A 27,976-nucleotide genomic window follows, 5' to 3' on the forward strand; every position below is an offset into this window, starting at 1 on the left:
GGCAGTGAGTGTGGGGGTGAGTGTGAGGGGAGTGAGTGTGGGGGGAGTGAGTATTAGGGAGTGAGTGTGAGGGGTGGAGTGAGTGTGAGGGGGGTGTGAGTGAGTTTGAGAGGTGTGAGTGAGTGTGAGGAGTGTGTGAGTGAGTGTGAGGGGAGTGAGTGTGAGGGGGGTGAGTGAGTGTGAGGGGGGAGCGAGTATGGGGGTGAGTGTGAGGGGGGAGTGAGTATGGGGGTGAGGGGGGAGTGAGTGTGAGGGGGGAGTGAGTGTGAGGGGGAGTGAGTGGGGGGGAGTGAGTGTGGGGAGGAGTGAGTGTAAGGGGGAGAGAGTATTGGGGGAGTGAGTGTGAGGGATGGAGTGAGTGTGAGGGGGGTGTGAGTGAGTGTGAGAGGAGTGAGTGTGAGGAGAGTGAGTGTGAGGGGGGAGTGAGTATGGGGGTGAGTGTGAGAGGGGAGTGAGTGTGAGGGGGGAGTGAGTATGAGGTGAGTGTGTGGGGGGAGTGAGTGTGAGGGGATTGAGTGTGAGGGGAGTGAGTGTGAGGGGGGAGTGAGTATTGGGAGAGTGAGTGTGAGAGGGGAGTGAGTGTGAGGGGGGAGTGAGTATGGGGTGAGTGTGTGGGGGGAGTGAGTGTGAGGGGATTGAGTGTGAGGGGAGTGAGTGTGTGGGGGGAGTGAGTATGGGGTGAGTGTGAGGGGAGTGAGTGTGAGGGGGGGTGAGTGTGAGGGGGGTGTGAGTGAGTGTGAGGGGGTGACGATGGTGAGTAGCCCGGAGTTTCCCTGAGGGAGCCAGCAATTGGTGACATCCCATTCCCATTCCCACTCAGACCGGGCCAGCTCCGTTTATCCCATCAAACACAACACAGAGTCTCAATCCTCACTGCAACCTCACGGGAACGCCGGGATGGTCACTCCCCGGGAACGCCAGGATTGTCACTCCCTAGGAATGCCATGTGGGTCACTCCCTGGGAACACCAGTTTGGTTACTCCCCAGTAATGCTGAGTTGGTCAGTCCCTGGGAATTCCCTGTGGGTCACTCCCTGGGAATTCCCTGTGGGTCACTCCCTGGGAATTCCCTGTGGGTCACTCCCTGGGAATGCCGGGATGGTCACTCTTCCAGAATTCCCTGTGGGTCACTCCCTGGGAATACCAGGATGGTCACTCTTCCAGAATTCCCTGTGGGTCACTCCCTGGGAATACCAGGATGGTCACTCTTCCAGAATTCCCTGTGGGTCACTCCCTGGGAATGCCGGGATGGTCACTCTTCCAGAATTCCCTGTGGGTCACTCCCTGGGAATACCAGGATGGTCACTCTTCCAGAATTCCCTGTGGGTCACTCCCTGGGAATGCCAGGATGCTCAGGAGGAGTTGCGCCTTGACCTTATCTTCATTCTGCAGAGGAAGGTGCTGAAGGAACAGGCTCGAAGCCATGGGAAAGCCTGCAGCTCCTCGGAACAGGACGGGAATGATGGAACAGCAAGTGACAGCAGCAGCCAGGAGGCACCAGAGACAGAGGATCCAGAACTCCCAGGACCTAGTGATCCAGAACTCCCAGGACCTAGTGATCCAGAACTCCAGAAAACCAGTAGGTGCAGGAAACCCAGGACCAGAGTGTGGTTCGGAGAGAGAGAGAGGGAGACAGAGAGAGTGAGAGACAGAGTGAGACAGTGAGAGTGAGACAGTGAGAGTGAGACAGAGAGAGTGAGACAGAGAGAGGGAGACGGTGAGAGAGAGAGAGAGTGAAAGAGAGAGGGAGACAGAGAGAGAGAGTGAGAGAGAGAGTGACAGTGACGGTGAGAGAGAGCGAGTGAGAGAGAGAGTGAGACAGAGAGAGTAGACAGAGAGAGTGAGAGAGAGTGAAAGAGAGAGGGAGACAGAGAGAGAGAGTGAGAGAGAGAGTGACAGTGACGGTGAGAGAGAGAGTGAGACAGTGAGAGAGAGAGAGTGACAGTGACGGTGAGAGAGAGAGTGAGAGAGAGAGTGAGACAGTGAGAGTGAGACAGTGAGAGTGAGACAGAGAGAGTGAGAGAGAGAGAGGGAGACGGTGAGAGAGAGAGAGAGACAGTGACGGTGAGAGAGAGCGAGTGAGAGAGAGAGTGAGACAGAGAGAGTGAGAGAGAGTGAAAGAGAGAGGGAGACAGAGAGAGAGAGTGAGAGAGAGTGAAAGAGAGAGGGAGACAGAGAGAGAGAGAGTGAGAGGGAGAGTGACAGTGACGGTGAGAGAGAGAGTGAGACAGTGAGAGAGAGAGAGTGACGGTGAGAGAGTGAGTGAGACAGTGAGAGAGTGAGAGTGACATTGACGGTAACAGAGAGAGTGAGACAGTGAGAGAGAGAGAGGGAGACAGAGAGAGAGAGTGAGAGAGAGAGAGTGACAGTGACGGTGAGAGAGAGAGTGAGACAGTGAGAGAGAGAGTGACAGTGACGGTGAGAGAGAGAGAGAGTGAGAGTGAGAGAGAGAGTGACAGTGACGGTGAGAGAGAGAGAGAGAGAGAGTGAGACAGTGAGAGAGAGAGAGAGTGACAGTGAGAGAGAGAGTGACAGTGACGGTGAGAGAGAGTGAGACAGTGAGAGAGAGAGAGAGAGTGACAGTGACGGTGAGAGAGAGAGTGAGACAGTGAGAGAGAGAGTGACAGTGACGGTGAGAGAGAGTGAGACAGTGAGAGAGAGAGAGGGAGACAGAGAGAGAGAGTGAGACAGTGTGAGAGAGAGAGAGAGTGACAGTGACAGTGAGAGAGAGAGTGAGTGATAGTGAGAGAGAGAGAGTGACAGTGACGGTGAGAGAGAGAGTGAGAGATAGTGAGAGAGAGAGAGTGACAGTGACGGTGAGAGAGAGAGTGAGATAGTGAGAGAGAGAGAGAGAGAGAGAGTGAGACAGTGACGGTGAGAGAGAATGAGAGAGTGAGACAGTGAGAGAGAGAGAGAGTGACAGTGACGGTGAGAGAGAGAGTGAGTGATAGTGAGAGAGAGAGAGTGACAGTGACGGTGAGAGAGAGAGTAAGTGATAGTGAGAGAGAGAGAGTGACAGTGACGGTGAAAGAGAGAGTGAGTGACAGTGAGAGAGAGAGTGACAGTGACGGTGAGAGAGAGAGTGAGTGATAGTGAGAGAGAGAGAGTGACAGTGACGGTGAGAGAGAGAGTGAGTGATAGTGAGAGAGAGAGAGTGACAGTGAGAGAGAGAGAGAGAGAGTGAGTGATAGTGAGAGAGAGTGACAGTGACAGTGAGAGAGAGAGTGAGTGATAGTGAGAGAGAGAGAGTGACAGTGACGGTGAGAGAGAGAGAGTGAGTGATAGTGAGAGAGAGAGTGAGTGACAGTGACGGTGAGAGAGAGAGTGAGTGATAGTGAGAGAGAGAGAGTGACAGTGACGGTGAGAGAGAGAGTGAGTGATAGTGAGAGAGAGAGAGTGACAGTGACGGTGAGAGAGAGAGTGAGAGAGAGAGTGAGTGATAGTGAGAGAGAGAGAGTGACAGTGACGGTGAGAGAGAGAGTGAGTGATAGTGAGAGAGAGAGAGTGACAGTGACGGTGAGAGAGAGAGTGAGACAGAGAGAGAGAGTGAGAGAGAGAGAGAGTGACAGTGACGGTGAGAGAGAGAGTGAGACAGAGAGAGAGAGTGAGAGAGAGAGAGAGAGTGACAGTGACGGTGAGAGAGAGAGTGAGACAGTGAGACAGTGAGAGAGAGAGAGAGTGAGACAGTGAGAGTGAGAGAGAGAGTGAGACAGTGAGAGAGAGAGAGAGAGAGAGAGTGACAGTGACGGTGAGAGAGAGAGTGAGACAGTGAGACAGTGAGAGAGAGAGAGTGAGACAGTGAGAGTGAGAGAGAGAGTGAGACAGTGAGACAGTGAGAGAGAGAGAGAGAGAGTGACAGTGACGGTGAGAGAGAGAGTGAGACAGTGACAGTGAGGGAGAGAGACAGTGAGAGAGAGAGAGAGTGACAGGGAGGGAGAGAGAGAGAGAGAGTGACAGTGAGAGAGAGGGAGAGAGAGAGTGACAGTGACGGTGAGAGAGAGAGAGAGACAGTGAGAGAGAGAGAGGGAGAGAGAGAGAGAGTGACAGTGAGAGAGAGAGTGAGACAGTGAGAGAGAGAGAGAGAGAGTGACAGTGACGGTGAGAGAGAGGGAGTGACAGTGACAGTGAGAGAGAGAGAGAGAGAGAATGAGACAGTGAGAGTGAGAGAGTGAGACAGTGACGGTGAGAGAGAGGGAGTGACAGTGACGGTGAGAGAGAGAGAGAGAGAGTGAGACAGTGAGAGTGAGAGAGTGAGACAGTGAGAGAGAGTGAGACAGTGACGGTGAGAGAGAGAGAGAGTGATAGTGAGAGAGAGAGAGTGACAGTGACGGTGAGAGAGAGTGAGTGATAGTGAGAGAGAGAGAGTGACAGTGACGGTGAGAGAGAGAGTGAGAGAGTGAGAGAGAGAGAGTGACATTGACGGTAACAGAGAGAGTGAGACAGTGAGAGAGAGAGAGGGAGACAGAGAGAGAGAGTGAGAGAGAGAGAGTGACAGTGACGGTGAGAGAGAGAGTGAGACAGTGAGAGAGAGAGTGACAGTGACGGTGAGAGAGAGAGAGAGAGTGAGAGTGAGAGAGAGAGTGACAGTGACGGTGAGAGAGAGAGAGAGTGAGACAGTGAGAGAGAGAGAGAGAGTGACAGTGACGGTGAGAGAGAGTGAGACAGTGAGAGAGAGAGAGAGAGTGACAGTGACGGTGAGAGAGAGAGTGAGACAGTGAGAGAGAGAGTGACTTTGACGGTGAGAGAGAGAGTGAGATAGTGAGAGAGAGAGAGAGAGAGAGAGTGAGACAGTGTGAGAGAGAGAGAGAGTGACAGTGACGGTGAGAGAGAGAGTGAGACAGTGAGAGAGAGAGAGAGTGAGTGACAGTGAGAGAGAGAGTGAGAGTGACAGTGACGGTGAAAGAGAGAGTGAGTGACAGTGAGAGAGAGAGTGACAGTGACGGTGAGAGAGAGAGTGACTGATAGAGAGAGAGAGTGACAGTGACGGTGAGAGACAATGAGAGAGTGAGACAGTGAGAGAGAGAGAGAGTGAATGACAGTGAGAGAGAGAGTGAGAGTGACAGTGACGGTGAGAGAGAGAGTGAGTGATAGTGAGAGAGAGAGAGTGACAGTGACGGTGAGAGAGAGAGTGAGTGATAGTGAGAGAGAGAGAGTGACAGTGACGGTGAGAGAGAGAGTGAGTGATAGTGAGAGAGAGAGAGTGACAGTGACGGTGAGAGAGAGAGTGAGAGAGAGAGTGAGTGATAGTGAGAGTGAGAGAGGGAGTGACAGTGAGAGAGAGAGTGACAGTGACGGTGAGAGACAATGAGAGAGTGAGACAGTGAGAGAGAGAGAGAGGGAGTGACAGTGAGAGAGAGAGTGACAGTGACGGTGAGAGAGAGAGTGAGAGAGAGAGTGAGTGATAGTGAGAGTGAGAGAGGGAGTGACAGTGAGAGAGAGAGTGACAGTGACGGTGAGAGAGAGAGTGAGAGAGAGAGTGAGTGATAGTGAGAGTGAGAGAGGGAGTGACAGTGAGAGAGAGAGTGACAGTGACGGTGAGAGACAATGAGAGAGTGAGACAGTGAGAGAGAGAGAGGGAGTGACAGTGAGAGAGAGAGTGACAGTGACGGTGAGAGACAATGAGAGAGTGAGACAGAGAGAGAGAGAGGGAGTGACAGTGACGGTGAGAGAGAGAGTGACAGTGACGGTGAGAGACAATGAGAGAGTGAGACAATGAGATAGAATGAGTCAGAGAGAGAGAGTGACTGTGAGAGAGAGAGAGTGACGGTGAAAGCGTGACAGAGAGAGAGAGTGTGACAGTGTGAGAGAGAGAGAGAGAGTGACAGTGAGCAAGAGCTAGAGAGCAAGTGAGAGAGTGTGACTGCAAAGGAGAGGGGGAGCCAGACAGAGAGAGAGAGAGAGAGAGAGCGAGCAAGACAGAGAAAGAGTGAGAGAGACAGTCCAGCACAGGAATAGGCCCTTCGACCCATCAAGCCTGTGACAACACAAGATACCTTCCCAAAGGTGAGAGAGAGAGTGAGATGGTGAGAGAGAGAGAGAGTGACAATGAGACAGTGAGTGTGTGACAGTGAGAAAGAGAGGGACGGTGAGAGAGACAGAGTGAGATAGCGAGAGAGAAAGTGAGGTAGTGAGAGAGTGAGACAGAGATAGTGAGAGAGAGTGACAGTGAGAGTGACAGTGAGAGAGTGCGACAATGAGATAGAATGAGTCAGAGAGAGACAGTGACAGTGAGAGAGAGAGAGAGAGTGACAGTGACGGTGAGAGAGAGATTGACAGTGACGGTGAGAGAGAGAGTGAGACAGTGAGAGAGAGAGAGAGAGAGAGTGACAGTGACGGTGAGAGAGAGAGTGACAGTGACGGTGAGAGAGAGATTTATGTGGTCCGTATCCCTGTATTCCCTGGCTATTCATGTCTCTGTCAAGAAGCCTCTTAAACATTGCTATCATACCTGCCGTCACCACCTTCTCCGGGAACACATTCCAGGCCCTCACTACTCTCTGTATAAAACAACCTGCCTCTCCCATCTCCCTTAAACTTACCCCATTTTAGATTACTTACAGTAGTGGGAACAGGCCGCTCAGCCCAACAAGCCCACACTGACCCTCTGAAGAGCAACCCACCCATACATTTATCCCTTCACCTAACACTACGGGCAATTTATCATGGCCAATTCACCTAACCTGCACATTTTTGGACTGTGGGAGGAAACCCACGCAGACACGGGGAGAATGTGCAAACTCAACACAGACAGTCGCCTGAGGTGGGAATTGAACCCGGGTCTCTGGCGCTGTGAGGCAGCAGGTCTAACCACTGTGCCACCGTGCCACTTTACCTTGTCCCCTAGTCATTGACACCTGACCTTGGGAAGAAGACTCTGGCTATCCATTCTGTGACATGGTGGAGTTGGTGTTGGACTGGGCTGGACACACAGCACCAGGCTAGAGTATTCATCTGGACACACAGCACCAGGCTAGAGTATTCATCTGGACACACAGCACCAGGCTAGAGTATTCATCTGGACACACAGCACCAGGCTAGAGTATTCATCCACGCCTTCCATAATTTTGTAATCTTCTATCAAGTCGCCTTCAACCCCCAACATTCAAGTGAAAACGAACAAAATTAGTCGATCTCCCCTCATAGCTCATCCCTCCAAACCAAACGACATCCTGGTAAACTATTCCTGCACTCTCTCCAAAGCCTCCACATCCTCTGGTAGTGTGGTGACCAGAACTGTACACAGTATTCCAAATATGGATGCTCTGCAGAGGGCCGGGATGGACTCAATAGATGGACTGACCTGCCTCCACATTGTAGTGATTCTATGATTCTATAAAGTCTGATACAGCTGCAACATTGACTTGCCAATGTTTGTACTCAGTGCCCTGACTAATGAAGGTAAGTAGGCCATACTCCATCTTGACCACCTTACCCACTTGATTCCTGATGAAGGGCTTAGTCATAGAGATGTACAGCATGGAAACAGACCCTTCGGTCCAACCCGTCCATGCTGACCAGATATCCCAACCCAATCAAGTCCCACCTGCCAGCACCCGGCCCATATCCCTCCAAACCCTTCCTATTCATATACCTGACATATGCTTCCTTCTTTTTCTCAACTAAACCCTCAATTTCTTTCGTCATCCAGCATTCCCTATACCTACCAGCCTTCCCTTTCACCCTGACAGGAATATACTTTCTCTGGACTCGTGTTATCTCATTTCTGAAGGCTTCCCATTTTCCAGCCGTCCCTTTACCTGCGAACATCTGCCCCCAATCAGCTTTTGAAAGTTCTTGCCTAATATCGTCAAAATTGGCCTTTCTCCAATTTAGAACTTCAACTGTTAGACCTGGTCTATCCTTTTCCATCACTATTTTAAATCCAATAGAATTGTGGTCGCTGGCCCCAAAGTGCTCCCCCACTGACACCTCAGTCACCTGCCCTGCCTTATTTCCCAAGAGGAGGTCAAGGTTTGTACCTTCTCTAGTAGGTACATCCATCACTGTTCCTTCATCAATCAGTTTTGTCACTTCCTGAAAAACCTCCATCAGGTTTGGGAGAGACACCTTCCCTGCACAAAGCCATGTTGTCTAATGCTCCTCAGTCTGTGATGTTCCAAATGTGAGCAAATTCTGTCGCTGAGAATCTTCTCCAGTAATTTCCGTCCCACTGACATAAAGCTCACCAGCCTGCAATCTCCCAGACCACCCCAGTTGTTCTTCTCAAACAGAGGAACAGCGCTGGCTATTCTCCAATCCTCTGGCACCTCTCCTGAGACTAATACAAAGATTTCTTCTAAGGCCCCAGCAATTTCCTCACCAGCCTCCGTCAGCATTCTGGGAGAGATCCCACCATGTCCTGGGGACTTTTCTACCTTTAATGCTTTTCAAAACACCCAACACCACCTCCTTTCTTTATATTGACATCCTCCAGAATGTCAACATGCCCCTCCCGAGACTCACCATGTCTTCCTCCTAGTGAGTTTTGAGAAGATTTGTAGCTCAGGTTGAGATTCTGGATGTAGGTTTGCTCGCTGAGCTGGAAGGTTCATTTCCAGACGTTTCGTTACTATCAGCTGAACACTGATGCACAGTATTCCTGAAAGACCTCACCCACTTCCTCCAACTCCAGGCATATTCTCCCCCCATCCCCCGGAGAGTGAGAGAGGGAGCGTGCCAGTGGGACAGAGGGCGAGAATGACCGAGAATCTGCAGTGATGTTACACATTTCCAAACTGGGTATTGTCGTGTGAAGTTATTTTATGTTTGAGACATTGGGACCATTGGCTGGTTTTCTGACGGTCTGTTGGGGATCTGTCTTTCAGAGAAAGTGAAATGCAGTTTATCAAAACGCAGACAGACCCGAAAACGAGTGGAAGAGGTGAGTAAGAGCGTCTCCTTCATGTAACTGTCACAAACTACAGCTGGATTAGAAACACTGCCCGACCCACACCCTGTGAACCAATTTAAGAAAACATCCATTGACAGGATCTAGCCTCAGGACTTGGGCAGCACTGCTGGGCCCTGAATTTATTATTGTCCATTCCTAGTTACCCCCTTGAGAAGGTGGGGGTGAACTGCCTTCTTGAACCGCTGCAGTCCATGTGCTGTATGTCGACCCACAATGCCCTGAGGGAGGCAATAACCTCCAACAACTTGCCCACCGCCGAGGTCAGGCTCACCAGTCTATAGTTCCCTGGCTTGTCCTTACCACCCTTCTTAAACTGTGGCACCACGTTTGCCAACCTCCAGTCTTCCGGCACCTCACCTGTGACTATCGGTGATACAAATATCTCAAGAGGCCCAGCAATCACGGCCATGTTGACCTTTGAGCATTAAGCAGTACAACACAGGAGCAGGCCTGTCACAGCTATGAGGGAGGAGCTGGCCAAAGTTCATTGGTGCAATACCTTAGCAGGGATGACAGTGGAGGAACAATGGCAGATATTTCTGGGTATAATGCAGAAGATGCAGGATCAGTTCATTCCAAAAAGGAAGAAAGATCCCAGGAGGAGGTATGGGCGGCCGTGGCTGACGAGGGAAGTTAAGAAACATATAAAGTTAAAAGAGAAAAAGTATAACATAGCAAAGATAAGTGGGAAAACGGAGGACTGGGAAGCTTTTAAAGAACAACAGAGGATTACTAAGAAAGAAATACACAGAGAAAAAATGAGGTACGAAGGTAAACTGGCCAATAATATAAAGGAGGATAGTAAAAGCTTTTTTAGGTATGTGAAAGGCAAAAAAATGGTTAGGACTAAAATTGGGCCCTTGAAGACAGAAACAGGGGAATATATTATGGGGAACAAAGAAATGGCAGAAGAGTTGAATGGGTACTTCAGATCTGTGTTCACTGGGGATGACACAAGCAATCTCCCTGAGGTAACAGTGGCTGAAGGACCTGAACTGAAGGGAATTTATATTTGCCAGGATTTGGTGTTGGAGAGACTGTTAGGTCTGAAGGTTGATAAGTCTCCGGGGCCTGATGGTCTACATCCCAGGGTACTGAAGGAGGTGGCTCGAGAAATCGTGGATGCGTTGGTGATTATTTTCCAGAGTTCGATAGATTCGGGATCAGTTCCTACGGACTGGAAGGTGGCTAATGTTGTACCACTTTTTAAGAAAGGTGGGAGAGAGAAAGCAGGAAATTACAGACCAGTTAGTCTGATCTCAGTGGTGGGAAAGATGCTGGAGTCTATTATAAAGGATGAAATTACGACACATCTGGATAGCAGTAACAGGATAGGTCAGAGTCAGCATGGATTTATGAAGGGGAAATCATGCTTGACTAATCTTCTGGAATTTTTTGAGGATGTAACTCTGAAGATGGACGAGGGAGATCCAGTAGATGGAGTGGACCTGAACTTTCAGAAAGCCTTTGATGAAGTCCCACATAGGAGGTTAGTGAGCAAAATTAGGGCGCATGGTATTGGGGACAAAGTACTAACTTGGATTGAAAGTTGGTTGGCTGACAGGAAACAAAGAGTAGTGATAAACGGCTCCATTTCGGAATGGCAGGCAGTGACCAGTGGGGTACCGCAGGGATCAGTACTGGGACCGCAGCTTTTTAAAATATATAAATGATATAGAAGATGGTATTAGTGATAACATTAGCAAATTTGCTGATGAAACAAAGCTGTGTGACAGGGTGAAATGTGATGAGGATGTTAGGAGATTACAGGGTGACCTGGACAAGTTAGATGAGTGGTCAGATGCATGGCAGATGCAGTTTAATGTGGATAAATGTATGGTTATCCACTTTGGTGGCAAGAACAGGAAGGCAGATTACTACCTAAAAGGATTCAATTTAGGTAAAGGGGCAGTACAGAGAGATCTGGGTGTTCTTATACACCAGTCAATGAAGGTAAACATGCAGGCACAGCAGGTAGTGAAGAAGGCTAATAGCATGCTGGCCTTCATAACAAGAGGGATTGAGTATAGAAGCAAAGAGGTTCTTCTGCAGCTGTACAGGGCCCTGGTGAGACCACACCTGGAGTACTGTGTGCAATTCTGGTCTCCAAATTTGAGGAAAGACATTCTGGCTATTGAGGGAGTGCAGCGTAGGTTCACGAGGTCAATTCCTGGAATGGCAGGATTACCTTACGCTGAAAGACTGGAGCGACTGGGCTTGTATACCCTTGAGTTTAGAAGACTGAGAGGGGATCTGATTGAGACATATAAGATTATGAAAGGATTGGACACTCTGGCAGCAGGAAACATGTTTCCGCTGATGGGTGAGTCCCGAACCAGAGGACACAGCTTAAAAATACGGGGTAGACCATTTAGGACAGAGATGAGGAGAAACTTTTTCACCCAGAGAGTGGTGGCTGTGTGGGATGCTCTGCCCCAGAGGGCAGTGGAGGCCCAGTCTCTGGATTCATTTAAGGAAGAGTTGGATAGAGCTCTCAAGGATTGTGGAATCAAGGGTTATGGAGATAAGGCAGGAACAGGATACTGATTAAGGATGATCAGCCATGATCATATTGAATGGTGGTGCAGGCTCGAAGGGCAGAATGGCCTACTCCTGCACCTATTGTCTATTGTCCTGCATATTCATGTGCTTACCTAAAAGTCCCTTAGAAGCCCCCTCTCTGGCAATGTGTTCCACACTCCTCCTGCTCTCTGTGTATAACACTGGCCCCTCACATCTCCTTTGAACCTCTCCAAGTGCATGCCCCTGGTTTTAGACATTTCAACTCTCGAAAAAAGATTTTGTCCGTCAACTCTAACTACGTATCTCATAATTTTATAGACTTCTAGCAAGTCTCCCCTCAGCCTCCCCTGCTCCAGAGAAAACAACCCGAGTTTTTCCAGCCTCTCCTTATAGTTCACACCCTCTAATCCAGGCAGCATCCTGGGAAACCCCTTCTGCATGCTCTCCAAAGCCTCCGAACCCTTCCTGTGATGTGGTGACCAGAATTGAACACAACACTCCCAAGTGCGGTCTAGCAAAGTCTTACAAAGCTGCAACATGACATCGTGACTCTTGTACTCAGTTCCCCGACAAAAGGGGCCCTATTCTCTCCCTAGTTACACCTTTGCCCTTCAGTGCATTTGTAGAATTTCTTTGGATTCTCCTTCACCTAACTTGCCAAAGCTTTCTCACGTTCCCTCCTGATTTCCCTCTTGAGTATACGCCTACTACCCTTATCCTCCTTAAGGGATTCTCTCGTTCCCGGTTGTCTATACCTGCCATACGCCTCCTTGACTAGAGCTTCAATTTATCCAGTCATCCAGCATTCCTTACACCTACCAGCCTTACCTTTCAGCTGAACAGGAACTGGTCTCTGGACTCTCGTCAGCTCATTTCCGAAAGCTTCCCATTTTCCAGCCGTCCCTTTACCTGCGAACATCCACCACTCTCCCCCATCAGCTTTTGAAAGTTCTTGCCTAACACCATCAAAATTGGCCTTCCTCCAATGTAGAACTTTAACTTTTAGATCTGCTCTATCCTTTTCCATCAATATTTTAAAACTAATAGAATTATAGTCGCTGGCCCCAGAGTGCTCCCCCACTGACACCTCGGTCACTTCTCTCAGCAAAGAAATGACCTTGTCTTTGGAGAGAAGGCAGGCCAAGGTCAGGTTTTGTGATTTTTTCGGACAGAGGCTCTGTTTAAGTAAAGTTTTACTTTTAATCCCTGCAGCTGAGATCCCCCCAGACTCTGAAAGGCCAGCACGCCAAGACCACAGTGAAAACCAACCAGGTAGGTGTATTCCGGGCCTAGCTGCAGGGTTCAGGGGAATCCGACCAGCATAGCGACTGTGTCTGTTCACCCGCTGGACACAAATTCACAATCTGACCCACCCCTCAGAGCTGTGCCAGCATTTCCTGCCCGTCCCTAGTTGCCCCCTTGAGAGGGTGGGGGTGAGCTGTCTTCCTGACCCGCTGCAGTCCGTGTGCTGTGGGTTGACCCACAATGCCCTGAGGGAGGGAATTCCAGGATTCTGACCCAGTGACAGTGAAGGAACGGGGATATATTTCCCATGTCAGGATGGTGAGTGGGATGACCCCCTCTGACCCCCCCGATGTCCAACCACTGACCCTCCCCCGATGTCCAGCCTCTGACCCTCCCCCGATGTCCAGCCTCTGACCCTCCCCCGATGTCCAGCCTCTGACCCTCCCCCATGTCCATCCTCTGACCCTCCCTAATGTCCAGCCTCTGACCCTCCGTGGGGTCCATCCTCTGACCCTCCCCCGATGTCCATCCTCTGACCCTCCCTAATGTGCATCCTCTGACCCTCCCAGATGTCCATCCTCTGACCCTCCCCCAATGTCCATCCTCTGTCCCTCCCCCGATGTCCATCCTCTGACCCTCCGTGATTTCCATCCTCTGACAATCCCCCAATGTCCATCCTCTGACCCTCCGTGATGTCCATCCTCTGACCCTCGCTGATGTCCATTTGCTCCCAAGTCTGGCAAGTGCTCCAGGGAAAGAGTTTGATGAATTTTTGAGACAGAACTCCAGGGAGAATCCGGGGAGAGTGTGGGGAGATTTGGATGTGTGTCAGTGCTCACATTGCTGTTCTGGTTTTCCATTGTGAATGGATGTGAATGACAGCAGAGAGAGAGAGAGAGAGAGCAACGCAGAGAGAGAGGAGAACAGTGCAGAGAGAAAGCAACGCAGAGACCGTGAGAAGGAGTGACGCAGAGAGAGAGCGATGCAGAGAGAGAGTGATGCAGAGACAGTGAGAATGAGTGACGCAGAGAGAGAGCGATGCAGAGACCGTGAGAAAGAGTGATGCAGAGAGAGAGAGCGACACAGAGATAGTGAGAAAGAGTGACGCAGAGAGAGAGAGCGACACAGAGACAGTGAGAAAGAGTGACGCAGAGAGAGAGAGCGACACAGAGACAGTGAGAACAAGTGACGCAAAGAGAGAGAGAGAGCGACACAGAGGATGAGAAAGATGGAGAGTGACGCAGAGAAATGGAGAGTGACGCAGAGAGAGATGGACAGTGACGCAGAGAGAGAGAGTGACACAGAGGGTGAGAGAGATGGAGAGCAATGCAGAGGGGGGAGAGAGAGAGAGAGAGCGCTGCAGAGAGAATGAGGCTGAGTGAGAGAGTGAGCGATGCAGAGGGAGAGAGGAGATTTGGGCAGAGAGAGAGAGAGCGCGACGTATAGGGACTGGATGGTGAGAGCACGAGAGAGCTCAAAGTCTGTTGCCTCTCTGCTCCCCAAATCCGGGTCATCCCCCCTCTCCAACACTCACCCACTTTGCCCACACCCCTTCTCTCCGCTACTCCCTTCTCTTCCTCTGTCCCACTCCATGCCCTTCCCCTCCACCTACCTCCTGTTGTTCTCCCCGAGCTGGACCCCAAAGCTCACTCACTCCACCCCTTTCCCAAGGCACCCCTACCTTGGGCCCCCTCCCGCACCAGGCTCGGCGTGACTAATCCAGCTCCCATCTCTCTCTCTCTCTCTCTCTCTTCAGAAATGGAAACGTAACCTGAAGGGGGAGAGTCCGCTGCACAGAGCGTGTATCAAAGGGAGCTGGCAAGTGGCCCACTCCCTCATTGCGATGGTAAGACAGGAACGATCACAGGTTGAGTTACCACAGCCCATTCCTTCTCCTGTAACCACAGCAACTAATGGCTAATGGCAAATTCCAAATACCCACAGCACCAATCTCACAGAGCACCCCGCTGTGGGAGGGTCAGTGCTGAGGGAGTGCCGCACTGTCGGAGGGTCAGTGCTGAGGGAGTGCCGCACTGTCAGAGGGTCGGTGCTGAGGGAGTGGGCACTGTCGGAGGGTCAGTGCTGAGGGAGCGCCGTATGTCGGAGGGTCAGTGCTGAGGGAACACCGCGCTGTCGGAGGGTCAGTGCTGAGGGAGTGGGCACTGTCGGAGGATCAGTGCTGAGGGAGTGGGCACTGTCGGAGGGTCAGTGCTGAGGGAGCGCCGCACTGTCGGAGGGTCAGTGCTGAGGGAGCGCCGCACTGTCGGAGGGTCAGTGCTGAGGGAGCGCCGCACTGTCGGAGGGTCAGTGCTGAGGGAGTGGGCACTGTCGGAGGGTCAGTGCTGAGGGAGTGCCGCACTGTCGGAGGGTCAGTGCTGAGGGATCGCCACACTGTCGGAGGGTCAGTGCTGAGGGAGCGCCGCACTGTCGGAGGGTCAGTGCTGAGGGAGCGCCGCACTGTCGGAGGGTCAGTGCTGAGGGAGCGCCGCACTGTCGGAGGGTCAGTGCTGAGGGAGCGCCGCACTGTCGGAGGGTCAGTGCTGAGGGAGCGCCGCACTGTCGGAGGGTCAGTGCTGAGGGAGTGCTGCACTGTCGGAGGGTCAGTGCTGAGGGAGTGCCGCACTGTCGGAGGGTCAGTGCTGAGGGAGTGCCGCACTGTCGGAGGGTCAGTGCTGAGGGATCGCCGCACTGTCGGAGGGTCAGCGCTGAGGGAGTGGGCACTGTCGGAGGGTCAGTGCTGAGGGAGTGCCGCACTGTCGGAGGGTCAGTGCTGAGGGAGTGCCGCACTGTCGGAGGGTCAGTGCTGAGGGAGCACCGCACTGTCAGAGGGTCAGTGCTGAGGGAGTGGGCACTGTCGGAGGGTCAGTGCTGAGGGAGTGCCGCACTGTCGGAGGGTCAGTGCTGAGGGAGTGCCGCACTGTCGGAGGGTCAGTGCTGAGGGAGCGCCGCACTATCCTGCCTGTCAGGTGTTTAGTTAAGATGCTGTGGAAACATTGCAGTGGGATTTCCCGATGTATCCGGCCTCCTCAGGCTGGATGAAGTGCTCGGGCTGACAATGATAGACACTGACTGACCATGAGCTGAATTGTTCTGTGCAGGGTCACCCACTGACTGACCGAGACAATGCAGGTTGGACCCCTCTGCATGAAGCATGTAACAATGGGCACGTTGGTAAGATGCTTCTATCTCCTGTCGGACGCAGTCACGTAGCGAGCACGATGCACAGCTTCACACACTCCATTCCATCCTCCCCGTTCCTCCATCTCTGTTCTGCCATCTTCTCCCTGATGGTGCCAACCTGGACGAGGGAGCCTTTGAAATGGCCTCAGGCCAGAACTTCCCAGCTCCCTGGTGGACGGGGCTCTGAGCCGGATCTGAAAAGTCTCTCATATTTCAGCCCTCGCACCCCCTTCCTCTTTTCCCTCCCGCAGCAGCGATAGGGTTCCCATTGTCCTTACCTACCATCTCACCAGCATCCCACATCCAGACAGTCATCAGCCACCATTTCCACCACCACTGGGCAAATTTCCCCCTCCGCTCCCTTGTCTGCCTTCCGCAGGGACCATTCCCTCTGGGACACCCTGATCCACTCCTCCTTCACTCCCACACCCTCCCCCCGCAGCCCCACGGCACCTTCCCCTGTAACTGCCAAAGGTGCCGTTCTCCCTCCTCCCTGCTCAGTATCCAAGGGCCCAAACACACCTTCCAGGTGAGGCAGCACTTTCCCTGCCCTTCCCCATACGGATGATAATGGAATAGTGTCGTTTGGTTGGGCTTCTGATCGGTTTCACAGATTGGCATAACATCGAGGGCTGAAGGGCCTGTACTGTGCTGTAACGTTCGATGTTCCCACAATCTGATGGACGGCATTCAATGCTCACCGTGTGCTCTCCTCGACACTGGGGGAATGAAACTTAGGCTGGTGACCTCTTTATAGATCATCTACATTCTGCTGGCAAAAAAGACATAGAACATAGAAAGGTTCAGCACAGAACAGGCCCTTCGGCCCACGATGTTGTGCCGAGGTTTAGTCCTAATCTAGAATAAAATAACCTAACCTACGCACCCCTCAACTCACTGCTATCCATGTGCATGTCCAGCAGTCACTTAAATGTTCCCAATGACTCTGCTTCCACCACCACCACTGGCAATGCATTCCATGCACTCACAACTCTCTGCGTAAAGAACCTACCTCTGTCATCTCCTTTATACCTTCCTCCTAATATCTTCAAACTATGACCCTCATACCTGTCAATCCTGCCCTGGGGAAAAGTCTCTGGCTATTGACTCTATCCATGCCTCTCATTACCTTGTATACCTCGATCAGGTCTCCTCTCTTCCTCCTTCTCTCCAGAGAGAAAAGTCTGAGCTTATTCAACCTTTCTTCACAAGGCAAGCCCTCCAGTCCAGGCAGCATCCTGGTAAACCTTCTTTGCACCCTCTCCAAAGCCTCTGTATCTTTCCTATAGTAGGGCGACCAGAACTGGACACAATATTCCAAGTGTGGTCTCACCAGGGACTTGTAGAGCTGCAGCAAAACCTCGCGGCTCTTAAACTCGATCCCCCTGTTAATGAAAGCCAAAACACCATATGCTTTCTTAACAACCCTATCCACTTGGGTGGCAACTTTGAGGGATCTATGTACTTGCACACCCAGATCCCTCTGTTCCTCCACACTGCCAAGAATCCCGTCTTTAATCCTATATTCAGCATTCGAGTTCAACCTTCCAAAATGCATCACTTCGCATTTATCCAGGTTGAACTCCATCTGCCATTTCTCAGCCCAGCTCTGCATCCTGTCTATGTCGCGCTGCAGCCTGCAATAGCCCTCGATACTATCACTGGCACCTCCAACCTTTGTGTCATCTGCAAATTTACTAACCCAGCCCTCAACCTCCTCATCCAAGTCATTTATAAAAACTACAAAGAACAGAGAGCCAAGAACAGAGCCCTGAGGGACCCCACTCACCACTGACCTCCAGACAGAATACTTTCCATCTACAACCACTCTCTGCCTTCTGTCAGCCAGCCAATTCTGAATCCAGATAGCCAAATCTCCCTGTATCCCATACTTCCTGACTTTTTACGAATGAGCCTACCATGGGGAGCCCTATCAAATGCCTTGCTGAAATCCATATACACCACATCCACTGCTCATCGACCTGTCTTGACACCTCCTCAAAGAACTCAATAAGATTTGTGAGGCATGACCTGCCCCTCACAAAACCATGCTGACTGCCTTTAATCATGCTGTGTTTTGCCAAATAGTTATAAATCCTATCCCTCAGAATTCTTTCCAAAACCTTGCTGACTACAGACGTAAGAATGACTGGTCTGTAATTGCCTGGGATTTCCCTATTACCCTTCTTGAAAAGAGGAACAACAGTCGCCTCCGTCCAGTCCTCCTGTACAACTCCCGTGGAGAGTGAGGAGGAAACGTTCTTCGCCAGCGGCTTAGTAACCTCCTTTCTCACTTCCCGGAGCAGCCTGGGATAAATCTGGTCCGGCCCTGGGGACTTATCAATCTTAATGTTTGCCAAAATTTCCAGCACATCAACTTCATCAATCTTGATCTGTTCCAGCCTGTATCCCAGCTCCTCAAAGTTCTCATCCACAACAAGGTCCCTTTCCTTAGTGAGAACCGAAGCAAAAACCTCATTTATGGCTTCCCCTATCTGCTCAGACTCCACGCACAAGTTCCCTCCGCTATCCCTGACCGGCCCTAACTTCTCCCTGATCATTCTCTTATTCCTCACATATGAGTAAAATGCCTTTGGGTTCTCCATAATCCTTCTTGCCAAGTCTTTTTTGCGCTCCCTCCTGGTGCTCCTCAGTCCATTTCTGAGCTCCTTTCTAGCAAGCCTGTAATCCTCTAAAGCTGTGTAGACCCTAGCTCCCTCCACCTTACGTAAGCTGCCTTCTTCCTTTTGACGAGAAGTTCCTCTGTTCTTGTCATCCAAGATTCCTTAATCTTACCCCTTCTTGCCTTTCTCAGAGGAATAAATTTGTGTATCACTCACAACAACTGCTCCTTAAACAGTCTCCATGTATCTGCGGTGCCCTTTCTATGGAACAATTGCTCCCAGGCTGTACTTCGCAATTCCTGTCTGATCGCGTCATCATTTCCTTTTCCCCAACTGTGTATCTTCCCTGGGTAACTGCTCCTTTCACTCTCCCTCTCTCCGTGGCTATGGTGAGCTACTTTAGCACCCCACCCTGATCCCAGGCCAATATCTCTGTCTCAGGCCTGCTGCAGCGCTCCATTGAAGCTCAGTGCAAACTCAAAGGACACCAGCTCGTTATCCACTCGGGGATCCTGCAGCTCTCCGGACTCAATATCGAGTTCAATAACTTTAGGTCCTGAACTCCTCCAGGTCCTAGCCCCAATCCCACACACCAGGCCTTATTATCACAGAGTCTGTCATTACACACAACCTATTGTTAGCCACTAACAGTCTCCATTCATAGTTATTCACCCTCCCAGCCAGTTCATATCCCACTCCGTCGTCTGTCCACCTATTCTTCACTCTCTTTAGGCGCTAGCCTTCCCTATTGGTTACTCCTTCCCCCCTCCCCCCACCCTATCTTCTGTATATAAACCGATATTTTCTGGCTACCATCAGTTCTGAGGAAGGGTCACCAGACCCAAAACATCCCATCTCTCTCCGCCGATGCTGCCAGACTTGCTGAGTTTTTCCAGCAACCTCAGTTTGTGTTTCTGATTCACACCTCTTTTGGTTTTTATTGTCCAACGGGTTGATTTGAAATCACCAGGTTTCGGAGCGCTGCCCCTTGGTCAGGTCCACACCTCACCTGATGGAGAGGCAGTTCCTGATCTCACATAAACCTGTTGGGACTCTAACCTGGTGTCGTGTGATTCCTGACCTGCTCGGCTGCACTCAGCAACTCCAATTCGGGGATTTCAACCGCCCCACTCTGTGCTGCACCGAGCCAGTGACGGGACGTGGTTTCTGCCAAACTCTGAGCACGCGTACTGACTCGGAGAACTGCATCCCGAAGACTGACTGCATCGATTATCTGAATGCCTGGAACCACTCAGCTAGCCCCAACTACACACAACCAGGGAAGGATAGAGCCTTCTCAGCAGGACAGCTGTCCAGCCCTTCTCTGCATGGACCCTGCTTCTAACCCTGTCTGTCCTCTAACTTCACCTGGGATGCAGGAGCAGCCTCTCTATTGTTTTGGAGTGACTTGGTGGTAGTTGCCGTCCCACTGTGAGACAGGACTAAGTGTACAATGGGACTCAGACAGAGGAACTGCTGGCAATGTCTGCTCCCTGAGTTGGACGTTGCAGTAGCAGCTGAGTCCTGGTATTGACAGCATAACTGCAGGGCTCTGACTGCTGCTTGTGTTTGTAGAGATCGTGCAGATGCTGTTGGATTCTGGTGCCCCCGTGAACTCAGTGGATGACAAGCTGTGTGGGGGTGTCACTGCTCTCCATGATGCATTACAGGCTGGACATCTGGAGATAGCTGAGCTGTTAATTGACAGAGGAGCAAACCTGGCTGTACAAGATTTCAGTGTAAGTCAAATCAGCAAACTTCACCTAACCCCGTGCTGTCCCTGTCCTGATAGGGACACGGTAGAGGGAGCTTTACTCTGTATCTAACCCCGTGCTGTCCCTGTCCTGGGAGTGTTTGATGGGGCGACAGTGTAGAGGGAGCTTTACTCTGTATCTAACCCCGTGCTGTCCCTGTCCTGGGAGTGTTTGATGGGGGGACAGTGTAGAGGGAGCTTTACTCAGTATCTAACCCCGTGCTGTCCCTGTCCCGGGAGTGATTGATGGGGGGACAGTGTAGAGGGAGCTTTACTCTGTATCTAACCCTGTGCTGTCCCTGTCCTGGGAGTGTTTGATGGGGGGACAGTGTAGAGGGAGCTTTACTCTGTATCTAACCCTGTGCTGTCCCTGTCCTGGGAGTGTTTGATGGGGCAACAGTGTAGAGGGAGCTTTACTCTGTATCTAACCCCGTGCTGTCCCTGTCCTGGGAGTGTTTGATGAGGGGACAGTGTAGAGGGAGCTTTACTCTGTATCTAACCCCGTGCTGTCCCTGTCCTGGGAGTGTTTGATGGGGGGACAGTGTAGAGTGAGCTTTACTCTGTATCTAACCCCGTGCTGTCCCTGTCCTGGGAGTGTTTGATGGAGGACAGTGTAGAGGGAGCTTTACTCTGTATCTAACCCCGTGCTGTCCCTGTCCTGGGAGTGTTTGATGGGGCAACAGTGTAGAGCGAGCTTTACTCTGTATCTAACTCCGTGTTGTCCCTGTCCTGGGAGTGTTTGATGGGGGGACAGTGTAGAGGGAGCTTTACTCTGTATCTAACCCCGTGCTGTCCCTGTCCTGGGAGTGTTTGATGGGGCGACAGTGTAGAGGGAGCTTTACTCAGTATCTAACCCCGTGCTGTCCCTGTCCTGGGAGTGTTTGATGGGGGGACAGTGTAGAGGGAGCTTTACTCAGTATCTAACCCCGTGCTGTCCCTGCCCTGGGAGAGTTTGATGGTATATCTACATCGTAGGCACCAGTCCATGTATGGATTGACCGAAACGCCGTTTCTCAGTTGCATGTGGGACTTATTGTCGAACGTATGATCTGACAGGGTCGATCACCAGCTGACTGCTTTAACCAATGGAGTCGCAGCATTAAGCAGGAGCCCAGCCCAGACAGCAGACTGCGATGGGAGTCAGTCTCCCACATTCTGGAGACAGGAACACCTCAACTTGACACAGCAACTCAGACAGCCATGGGTTCGTAAAATAGCTTTTAAAAATGCAATTTCTGGGATGCGGGTGTCGCTGGCTGGGCCCAGCATTTATTGCCCGTCCCTAGTTGCCCCCTTGAGAGGGTGGGGGTGAGCTGCCTTCCTGACCCGCTGCAGTCCGTGTGCTGTGGGTTGACCCACAACGTCCCTGAGAGAGGGAATTCCAGGATTCTGACCCAGTGACACTGAAGGAGAAAGTGAGGTCTGCAGATGCTGGAGATCAAAGTTGAAACTTTATTGCTGGAACAGCACACCACAGTGACACTGAAGGAATGGGGATATATTTCCAAGTCAGGATGGTGAATGAGACATCCCATCCCAGCACTCCCCAGTTCCCTTTGTAATTTCTGACCCCTCCAGTCAGCATAGTGAACGTCCAGCACTCCCTCAGCACTGACCCTCCGACAGTGCGGCACTCCCTCAGCACCGACCCTCCGACAGTGCGGCACTCCCTCAGCACTGACCCTCCGACAGTGCTCTCTCCCTCAGCCCTGACCCTCCAACAGTGCCCACTCCCTCAGCACTGACCCTCCGACAGTGCTCTCTCCCTCAGCACTGACCCTCCAACAGTGCAGCACTCCCTCAGCACTGACCCTCCGACAGTGCGGCACTCCCTCAGCACTGACCCTCCGACAGTGCGGCACTCCATCAGCACTGACCCTCCGACAGTGCCCACTCCCTCAGCACTGACCCTCCGACAGTGCCCACTCCCTCAACACTGACCCTCCGACAGTGCGGCACTCCATCAGCACTGACCCTCCGACTGTGCGGCACTCCATCAGCACTGATCCTCCGACAGTGCCCACTCCCTCAGCACTGACCCTCCGACAGTGCCCACTCCCTCAGCACTGACCCTCCGACAGTGCGGCGCTCCCTCAGCACTGACCTTCCGACAGTGCGGCACTCCCTCAGCACTGACCCTCCGACAGTGCGGCACTCCCTCAGCACTGACCCTCCGACAGGGCGGCACTCCCTCAGCACTGACCCTCCGACAGTGCTCTCTCCCTCAGCACTGACCCTCCAACAGTGCAGCACTCCCTCAGCACTGACCCTCCGACAGTGCGGCACTCCATCAGCACTGACCCTCCGACAGTGCCCACTCCCTCAGCACTGACCCTCCGACAGTGCCCACTCCCTCAGCACTGACCCTCCGACAGTGCGGCACTCCATCAGCACTGACCCTCCGACTGTGCGGCACTCCCTCAGCACTGATCCTCCGACAGTGCCCACTCCCTCAGCACTGACCCTCCGACAGTGCGGCACACCCTCAGCACTGACCCTCCGACAGTGCGGCACTCCCTCAGCACTGACCCTCCGACAGTGCGGCACTCCCTCAGCACTGACCCTCCGACAGTGCGGCACTCCCTCAGCACTGACCCTCCGACAGTGCCCACTCCCTCAGCACTGACCCTCCGACAGTGCGGCACTCCCTCAGCACTGACCCTCCGACAGTGCGGCACTCCCTCAGCACTGACCCTCCGACAGTGCGGCACTCCCTCAGCACTGACCATCCGACAGTGTGGCACTCCCTCAGCACTGACCCTCCAACAGTACCCACTCCCTCAGCACTGACCCTCCGACAGTGACCACTCCCTCAGCACTGACCCTCCGACAGTGCGGCACTCCCTCAGCACTGACCCTCCGACAGTGCCCACTTCCTCAGCACTGACCCTCCGACAGTGCCCACTCCCTCAGCACTGACCCTCCGACAGTGCCCTTTCCCTCAGCACTGCCCCTCCGACAGTGCCCACTTCCTCAGCACTGACCCTCCGACAGTGCCCCTTCCCTCAGCACTGACCCTCTGACAGTGCCCACTCCCTCAGCACTGACCCTCCGACAGTGCCCACTCCCTCAGCACTGACCCTCCAACAGCGCAGCACTCCCTCAGCAATGACCCTCCTACAGTGCCCACTCCCTCAGCACTGACCCTCCAACAGTGCCCACTACCTCAGCACTGACCCTCCGACAGTGCCCACTCCCTCAGCACTGACCCTCCGACAGTGCCCACTCCCTCAGCACTGACCCTCCGACAGTGCCCCCTCCCTCAGCACTGACCCTCCGACAGTGCCCCCTCCCTCAGCACTGACCCTCCGACAGTGCCCACTCCCTCAGCACTGACCCTCCGACAGCGCAGCACTCCCTCAGCAATGACCCTCCTACAGTGCCCACTCCCTCAGCACTGACCCTCCCACAGTGCCCACTACCTCAGCACTGACCCTCCGACAGTGCCCACTCCCTCAGCACTGACCCTCCAACAGTGCAGCACTACCTCAGCAATGACCCTCCGACAGTGCCCACTCCCTCAGCACTGACCCTCCCACAGTGCTGCGCTGCCTTGGTAACTGATTGAGAGTTTTCTGGTTCCTGGGTGGAGACACAGGTCCTTCATCTCTGGGATGGAATGAAGTGCATTATTCTAGACAAAAGCATTTGTTTCTGATTCCATGACTGAAATCTGGGGTACTGTTTGAAAGTAATATCTTTTCTCCAAGGTTGGAGGGTGACACGGTGGCTCAGTGGTTAGCACTGTGGCCTCACAGCCCCAGGGACCCAGGTTCGATTCTCACCTCGGGTGACTGTGTGTGGAGTTTGCACATTCTCCCCATGACTGCGTGGGTTTCCTCCGGGTGCTCCGGTTTCCTCCCACAGTCCAAAGATGTGCAGGTCAGGGTGGGGTAGCCATGGGGTAGGGGCTGGGTCTGGATGGGCTGCTCTTTGGAGGGTTGGTTTGGACTTGTTGGGTGGAAGGGCCCCGTTTCCACAATGTAGGGTTTCTAATTGGGGCAAGTTTTCACCCCTGCCTTGTTACTGTTAACCTGTTCTTTATGGTTTCCTTGCCCTGCTTATAGAGCTGATTTCCTGTTTGATGATTCACTTCCTCCTCAGCCTCATGCCCACTTCCTGTCTATGTTGATTTTGCTGAATTTGTGTTTTCTGTTCCAGGACCCGAATTGAAACCATTCTCTCAGCGTTGCCAGCGTTCCCACGGCGATGTATTTGTCAGTGAACACGTGCAGCTGTCTTCCTGCTCGCTGTCCCCTGATAGCACGATGACTTCCTGTCTGCAGGAACAAGATGGAGGTCACAGCACTGGGGCAAAGTTACCTCAGCCTTCCCCCACACCAACAACACAGCGCAGTCGCAAGTCCTTGCAGTCCAGGAAGATCCAATCCTCTGTTGGACAAAGAGCAACAACAGCTAGCCCCTTCTCATCTACATCCGATTCATTTTTATCTGATGAAAGTGATGACTTCATGCCCTTTCTCATACCATTTAAGAAGCAACATATTCATGAGGGTCAGAGTACAGCCAGTGACCATACATACTTCACCCAGTCCTTCATGAGTACCACAACTTCATCCAAAACCACCCAATCTTCAGCAAACACAAAGAAATCTTCGATCAAAACCACCCAATCCAGAAAGAGGTCAAGGAAACCCTTATCCAAAAGTGTCCAATCCAGAATGGGGTCAAAGAAATCTTCATCCAAAAGTGTCCAATCCAGAATGGGGTCAAAGAAATCTTCATCCAAAAGTGTCCAATCCAGAATGGGGTCAAAGAAATCTTCATCCAAAAGTGTCCAATCCAGAATGGGGTCAAAGAAATCTTCAACCAACCTTGTCCAATCCAGAATGGGGTCAAAGAAATCTTCATCCAAAAGTGTCCAATCCAGAATGGGGTCAAAGAAATCTTCAACCAACCTTGTCCAATCCTCAGTGGGTTTGGAGGAATCTACATCCAAACACGTCCAACCTTCAGAGAGTTCAACACTGAACCTGCTGGTTGACCAATCACAGTTGCCTGTGGTCACCAACACAGCTGCCAATGGGGGACAGCCACCAGCTGTGGGCAGTGATTGGCTGGACGGTAACTGCTCAGACGATGATTGGCTGGAGGTTGACCGAAGCTCAAGAACACAGGCTCTGAGCCAGCCGGCACAAACAGTGACCGTCCCGGTGGTGGGAGGGTCCCAGAGCAGCTCACTCCGACCTGGGCAGGATAATGCTCACCGTTACAGTGCCAAGACAGCACACACTCCCACACCCTCATCCCTGTCACACTCTGGGAAGAATACAATGGCCAGGATCCCCAGCAGCTGCCGAGTGTCACGTCCGTCCACTTCACAGGTAGGAACCTGTGCCCCCTGCAATATTTCTGACTGATCTCAAGGCCACAGACGCACAAAGTCTGCCTTATCTTTTGTCAGATGTTTTGACCCTGATTTTAAAATCCTTGTCTGTGTTTTGAAATGTCTCTGTGGCCTCACCTCCATCTCATTAATCTCCGTCAGCCTCACAACCTTGTGTTTATTCACTCATGGGATTGTGTGCATCAGCACTTATAGTCCATCCATAATTACCCAGAGGGCACTGCTGTGGGTCTGGAGTCACGTGTAGACCAGACCAGGTGAGGATGGCAGTTTCCTTCCCTGAAGGACATTACTGACCCAGATGGGGGGTTTTCTGACACGGTCATCATTAGACTCTTAATTCCAGATTTCTATTGAATTTAAATTCCACCATCCACTGCGGCTGGATTCGAACCCAGATTCCCAGACCATCCTCCACTCCACTCGCCTCTTTCCCCATCACCCTCATGTTCTGTGGGTTAATATCCCCCCTCCCATTTATCTCTCTACCCCCGAGACTCCCAGCCTCATTCCTGATGAAGGGCTTATGCCCAAAACGTCGATTCTCCTGCTCCTCGGATGCTGACTGAGCTGCTGCGCTTTTCCAGCGCCACACTCTCGACTCTGATCCCCAGCATCTGTAGACCTCGCTGTCTCCTCTGTGGATTAACAGCCCAGCAACAATGCTACTAGGCCAAGGCCTCCCCAGAGTCTTGGTTAGGGGAGGGGGGGTGGTGGGGTCAGTCTCTGACCTCCTCATCACTCACTGTCACTTCACCATTGGAGGCTGTGCCTTCAGCTGCCAATCCCGAGTTCTGGAATTCCCTCAGTGACCCTCCACACTCTTGTCCCTTCCTTGAACCCTGTCTTAGTTTGTTGAAGGCAGATTCAACCGAGGCAGTCAAGAGGGAGTTGGATTGTTATCGGCAAAGGAACAATGTGCAGGGTGACAGACTGTAAGGTGTAGGATCAGCAGTAGGCCATTCAGCCCATCGAGCCCCTGCTCTGCCCTTGAGTGAGCTCATGGCTGACCGGATCACCCTCCACTCCACTTGCCTCTTTGCCCGTCACTCTCAATTCCCTTCCTGACCTAAAAAAAAATCTCTCTGTCTCAGCAAGATGCAAAGGAGTGTGAGGGAGAGTTTTATGACACTGTGAACTCGAACTCACTACCCCCCGAGGAGGCTGAGGGGGCGGGGAGGGGGGGGGGGTCAGTGACATTGAACAATTTGAAATGGAATTTGGACAGCCACTTGAGGGGGATGTGGGGAGATGAAGATGGAGCGGGTTGGGGGGGAGGGGTGGGGGTGACTGACGAGATCTCTCTACATAGAGACATCAGGAGCTTGCCTGCCCCTGAGCTGTAATGGCTTCCTAATCCTTGCCCTTTGTGTTCACAGCCCAGTGTACCATCCACCCCACTGCTCATCCCATCGTTCCGTGTGAAGGTGAAAGTGGAAAAGAAATGCTTTGTCATTGGGCTCCCTCCCAGGTAGGAGTTTGACTATATACTGGGGGCTTCGAGCTGATCCCACACTGCCCAGGAAGCTGCACAGTTACACAGCTCTGTATTTCCCATTTCAGTGAGTTGGACACCTACACCATCTCTTGGCTGGCGGAGGAAGCCGGGAGGAAATACAACATCGAGTGTGGTCTGAGACCGCGACTCTCTCTAACCCTCGACGGGGCGCTGCTCTCTCCACATGAACCAATCGTCCACCTTCTCCGTGACAATGAGGTGGTGAGTGTGACAACAACCAGGGGACAGGCAAAGTCGCCACCGTCCCAGCCAACCACGGGCTGCTCACTCAATAGACAAAACCAGGGATGGTTTCAGCTGAGGGTCACCGGGCCTCAGACAAGGGGAGACGTCGAGAAGGAGAGGCCTTCAGGTTTACCTCAGCCAGTGTAGGGATTGAACCCACACGGTATCATGAACCAGCTGTCTAGTCAACTGAGCTAATCGAGCTAGACCCAGGTCAGCTGGTTTGTGAAGCAGCGTGATACCAAACAGCGTTGGGTTCAAATCCCACACTGGCTGAGGTGACCATGAAGGTTCCTACAGGATCCATCGCCTCCCTCACTGGGCCCTACACCTCCAGGCCCATCGCCTCCCACACTGGGCCCTACACCTCCAGGCCCATCGCCTCCCACACTGGGCCCTACACCTCCAGGCCCATCGCCTCCCACACTGGGCCCTACACCTCCAGACCCATCGCCTCCCAAACTGGGCCCTACACCTCCAGACCCATCGCCTCCCACTCTGGGCCCTACACCTCCAGGCCCATCGCCTCCCACACTGGGCCCTACACCTCCAGACCCATCGCCTCCCACACTGGGCCCTACACCTCCAGACCCATCACCTCCCACACTGGGCCCTACACCTCCAGGCCC

The 27,976-nt window shown here is 52.5% G+C and overlaps 1 protein-coding gene across 3 annotated transcripts in view; it reads left to right on the forward strand.

Moving 5' to 3' along the window:
* LOC122547812 (tonsoku-like protein) overlaps positions 1-27,976 on the forward strand; it is a 162,192-nt gene that overhangs the window by 97,959 nt on the left and 36,257 nt on the right. For all 3 annotated transcript variants that reach the window (XM_087987696.1, XM_087987698.1, XM_087987697.1), the window contains 10 exons: positions 1,392-1,578; positions 8,825-8,880; positions 12,646-12,705; positions 14,435-14,524; positions 15,777-15,849; positions 20,058-20,221; positions 21,292-21,439; positions 24,397-25,580; positions 26,983-27,074; positions 27,167-27,323. In XM_087987696.1, coding sequence (XP_087843822.1) covers positions 1,392-1,578; positions 8,825-8,880; positions 12,646-12,705; positions 14,435-14,524; positions 15,777-15,849; positions 20,058-20,221; positions 21,292-21,439; positions 24,397-25,580; positions 26,983-27,074; positions 27,167-27,323 — 2,211 coding nt within the window. The remainder of the gene's footprint in view (positions 1-1,391; positions 1,579-8,824; positions 8,881-12,645; positions 12,706-14,434; positions 14,525-15,776; positions 15,850-20,057; positions 20,222-21,291; positions 21,440-24,396; positions 25,581-26,982; positions 27,075-27,166; positions 27,324-27,976) is intronic.

Source organism: Chiloscyllium plagiosum, unplaced genomic scaffold (genome assembly GCF_037043375.1).
Source record: "Chiloscyllium plagiosum isolate Xiang-an unplaced genomic scaffold, Cpla_swu_hap1 HiC_scaffold_5, whole genome shotgun sequence".
NCBI lineage: Eukaryota > Metazoa > Chordata > Chondrichthyes > Orectolobiformes > Hemiscylliidae > Chiloscyllium > Chiloscyllium plagiosum.